Below are 4,253 nucleotides of genomic sequence, written 5' to 3'. Positions count from 1 at the left end.
CCTTACTTTTTTTGTTATCTTTATGAAAATACTATTATCCCTTTTTAGCCCTTTACTATTACTTCCAAAAGAGTTCTTTTTAGTGACATGCAACTTTCTCCTTGATGAGTAATGATCTGGTTATCTTGATAAAGACTACTAATTCAGGTTATTTGTATGAATATTTCTATCAATTATAATTAATATTGTTTTGTTGCTTGTGGTAAGCCTCCCCACTTTGTAATGATCAATATATATGCCCGTACTTCAAGAATTTGTTGTTATCAGTGCTACATTTGGTCTGCTGATATGCCATGAATTTTATTTTATTTCCATTTTTCATTTGATGCATGGAAGCAGTTTATCTATTTGGATGAATTAGTTTGACAATTACACAGAAATCTATGTGACACGATGTTTAGAATAGCAAGTTTTCTAATTAACAAATGACGGCAAGCTAAACATTCAGCCTGAAACCACACGAAAGCTAATATAGAATCTCATTCTGCAAAGCTATCTTCCGGTGGCCAATAACAACCGCACTGCAAGCACCGAAGCGAATATCTCGGTGCCTTTGGAGCATCACATCTATGTTGCTAATACTATTTTTGAAGTTGTTGGCACGGTTTGGCCAGTTAGGCCTTGGGACCGGCTGCACTATTATTGCTGTTGTTGCGCTCACTGGGCCAGCCCACTGAGCATTGCCGAACAGATTCTCATTTTTCAAATAAAGAAAAAGGAAGAGAAAAGAATAATATCCCCTCAAATATTTTCTGATTGAGCTAAAAGTTTCCAAACAATATGACTTTTAGGCTAAGTTAAATAAATCATAAAATCTTTGTGGATTCGAAAAATGTTCGCAATTCTGAAAAAAAATGTTTGAGAAATCAAAAAATGTTCACGATTTTTCAAAAAGTTCTTGTATTAAAAATGTTAAGCAAATTGAACAAATGTTCACCAAAATATTATTGATGAAGCAGCAAAGTATGGTCATGGCTTTTAGAGATTATGATTTTTTTTCTCCTGTTGCAACGCACGGGACTTTTTGCTAATAATAGTAAAAAAGTGAAGAAGAGAACGAAAAAATCACAAAGAAAAAATATGCATGACATAAACGTGAATCAGCATGATGCACCCACGTGGTTACTAGATCGGCCCAGCTGCAACTCCCTGCAGGCCACGTAGCCAGGAGTCGCTGTAGGCGGCACATAGCCATGCCGAAAAACTAGTGCTATTGTTAAAAAAAAATTGAGAAGAAGTGCTATTGTTCAATTGGGGGAATTCAAAACACATTCTAAGTGGGCCACATGGGTCGGGCCTTTCACCTCATTTTTTCCAGTAGGCTTCTACCATAGTCTCATTAAAAAAGAAACTTAAGCCCGTTAAAAAAAGGGAGGCCTGCTATGCGTCGGCCGACGAATATTTTTAAAAGATCTGCTGGCCTGCAAGCCGTAAGATCCAATGCATCTAACGACCAAGAAGAGTCCTCATCTTCTATAACATAGGTCTTGTTGCATATTCTTTTGTAACAGCAGTCTCGTAGCAGATTTTTTTCAACAAAGATTATGTTACAAAAGCGTCAACGCGCCTGCATTGATGTATCATTGTATTCCTGCAACATTGTTGGTGTTACTGCAACAGTGATGATGTTGCGGTCCTGCCCGAGCTCCACATCACCGACCGCTTGCAGGAGCCAACAATTGTGTGTCTCCTAACTGGCCATGGCGGCGATATGCCAACACCGCCAGGTGAGCACTGGCCAAGATTGCAGCACCGGTGCCCGGCATTGCCAGGGGAAGGAGGTTGCTGGTGCATCTCCAATTGCAGTATCAGCATCTCCGTCGGCCATGGTGGCATCACCATAAGTAAATCCTATCCGAATAGGAGAGGCGAAGGAGAGAGGTGGAGTAGGAAAGGGATTGGAATGGTGAGGACGGTTTGCAACAAAAGCACCCAAGGAGAGGCTTGCTTGCAGCGGCAGTAGTAGGGGCAGTGTGTCCTCGAAGCTGGACGAGAGATTGATTCCGGAGATGCCTAATTGCCTATAGGAAAAGAGGAAGACGATGGCTGCCTGGAGGATCAGATTTGTGTGGATGGTGGTTAGACACGTGGGACACTCCAGTAAGCACGATAAAAATTGGATCGAACGGTGATGGACGCAGCGGAGCAACGAGTTGATCAGCCGGTTGATTTCTATCATTTCCCCCTTATGTGTTTTTAACGTATCTAGCTTTCAGTTTCAATGAAGTAAAACTGCCAGTGCCACAGCTAGATGACTAGAGAGCGAGAAATGAAATTGGCTAAGTACTAAAAAAATCAAGTGATAAAGAAAAAGAGCACACGTTATCATATCACGATCCTCAAGGTAGCAACAGAGATGCCATGGCATGGAGCGGCAAAACAGCATCCAACGTCCAAATCATGCCTTTCCCCTAACCTCCTACAAGCTGTCACCGCCATCTCCGTAGTCTGATTCATGATCCTCCAAGACCCACCTCCCGTCAGGCCCCTTCACCATGTTCTTGTTGTGGTGCACCTTCCAGCCCACCGGCACGGGGTGCTCGTCGGTGAGGCAGTCATCGAACTTGTTCACCAGCGCGATGTCCCGGTCGACCACCAGCTCGAACTCCCCGTGCTCCCCCTGCCACCCGGCGACGCCGTGCAGGTGGCACTCGAGGTCGTGCGACTGCGACTCGTTGCCGTGGGGCTTCAGGAACGGCGAGCGGCGCGTGTCGATCAGCAGCTCCACGCCGACGTCGGCGTAGCCCACGGGTGGGTACAGCGGGATGCGGTCCGGCCGGTTCCGGACACGGAGCATCCGGAGACCTGGGAGGCGGTGGAAGATGTCACGGAAGTCGTGGTCGCCGGTGCGAGGGCTGCCGAAGACGACGGCGGTGACCGGCGCCCGGCTCCCGTCCGTGCAGAGGGCGGACTTGTTGTAGTAATTTGCGGCAATGTCGACGGCGTTGAGCGTGGCCAGAGTGGCGCCCAGGCTGTGGCCGACCACAGTGATGCTGGTCTGCTCGTCCTTGTATTTGTCCATCAGCCTTGCAATCTCTGTCAATACCTGCTCAGCCAGTTTACTACGGTACTGAACTGCGGATATATACGTACGTACTTGTCGAGAAAGAAGCTGAACACGCACACGTACCTGCATCCTGGCGCTCTGCTTGCTCAGCTCCGAGCCTTCGTCGGCGGAGGTGTACAGCGACAGGTACCCGCGGTGCACCGACGGTTCGGACCCGTCGGCGCCCTCCGCCCCGAGGATCCCGGCCGCCGAGGCGAAGGCGAGCTTGAGGTCGGCCACCCACTCCAGCGCCCGCTGCGTGCCGCGCCACGCCACGACGATGTCCCGGCGCCCGAGCGCGGCCGCGCCCTCATCCGTGGCCACGGCCACGTACCCCATCCAGTTGCACTCCCTTGCGCGCCCGTTCCGGCACAGCGGCCGGAGCAGCACCTTGCCGTGCACGTCGGCGCTGGCCGTGGCGTAGATGTACCGGGTCACCGCGTACCAGCCCGGGTGGGACACCTCCACGCGCCGGAAGAGGTCGGCTCGCCGGTACCGGCACATGCCGGCGTTCGGGGACCGACGCTCGGCGATGAACGCCTCGTACGTCGCCATGATCATCTCGCCGTAGTTGATGAGGCAGCGCCGGAGGTCGACGTCGAGCGGGTCCAGCAGGCTATCCCAGTGGTCGCTGCCGTGCAGCTCCCTCCACCGCTCAGCCATGTCGCCGGAGAACATCGCCAGGGCGTGCTGACCTTTGTGCGTGGTCGATCTGAACCGTAGACTCTACTCTGGTTCGGCCTCGTGCGGTTGTGTTGTGCCTCCGTCGTGCCAACCTGTTTGTTTTAGTAGTTGACCTGGTAAGGTACAAGTGGAGGGCACATGCTACATGACAGACTGACCTCCTTTGATTCATAGGAAGGAAAACTGAAGAAAACACATAGGAATAAGAAGTTTTCCTATGATGACATTGTTTAAGCCTTTGGTTCAAAGGAATATATATAGCAAAGGAAAAAATGAAGGAAATTTTCTTTTGGTCCGTTCCAGAGAAAAACACAGAAATTTTACAATCTACTTAGACCTTTTTCTTTTCAAAACTATACGCGCGAAGAACGAGACGAATCCTTGATGGCATAATAACATGCCAATTATACCTTTTCATGTGGTTTGTCTTTGATTTGACTCTGTTTATTAGGACTGCTGGTTTTCCTGTTCCTCTAACCCAAACACTCAAGCCTGTAAAATTCCTACATTTTTTCAAAGGGGG

The 4,253-nt window shown here is 49.0% G+C and overlaps 1 protein-coding gene across 1 annotated transcript; it reads right to left on the bottom strand.

Moving 5' to 3' along the window:
- Positions 1-2,285: 2,285 nt before the first annotated feature.
- Positions 2,286-3,765, bottom strand: LOC119271615 (phospholipase A1-II 2-like). The gene is made up of 2 exons (XM_037553369.1): positions 3,131-3,765; positions 2,286-3,046 (listed from the first exon to the last, which is right to left on the bottom strand). Exons 1-2 carry the CDS (start codon positions 3,722-3,724, stop codon positions 2,420-2,422), a joined length of 1,221 nt encoding a protein of 406 aa, XP_037409266.1. The 5' UTR covers positions 3,725-3,765; the 3' UTR covers positions 2,286-2,419.
- Between the last annotated feature and the right edge of the window lie 488 nt (positions 3,766-4,253).

The sequence above is a fragment of the Triticum dicoccoides genome, chromosome 3A (assembly GCF_002162155.2).
Source record: "Triticum dicoccoides isolate Atlit2015 ecotype Zavitan chromosome 3A, WEW_v2.0, whole genome shotgun sequence".
Classification (NCBI taxonomy): domain Eukaryota; kingdom Viridiplantae; phylum Streptophyta; class Magnoliopsida; order Poales; family Poaceae; genus Triticum; species Triticum dicoccoides.
This window is presented reverse-complemented; position numbering and strand designations above follow the sequence as displayed.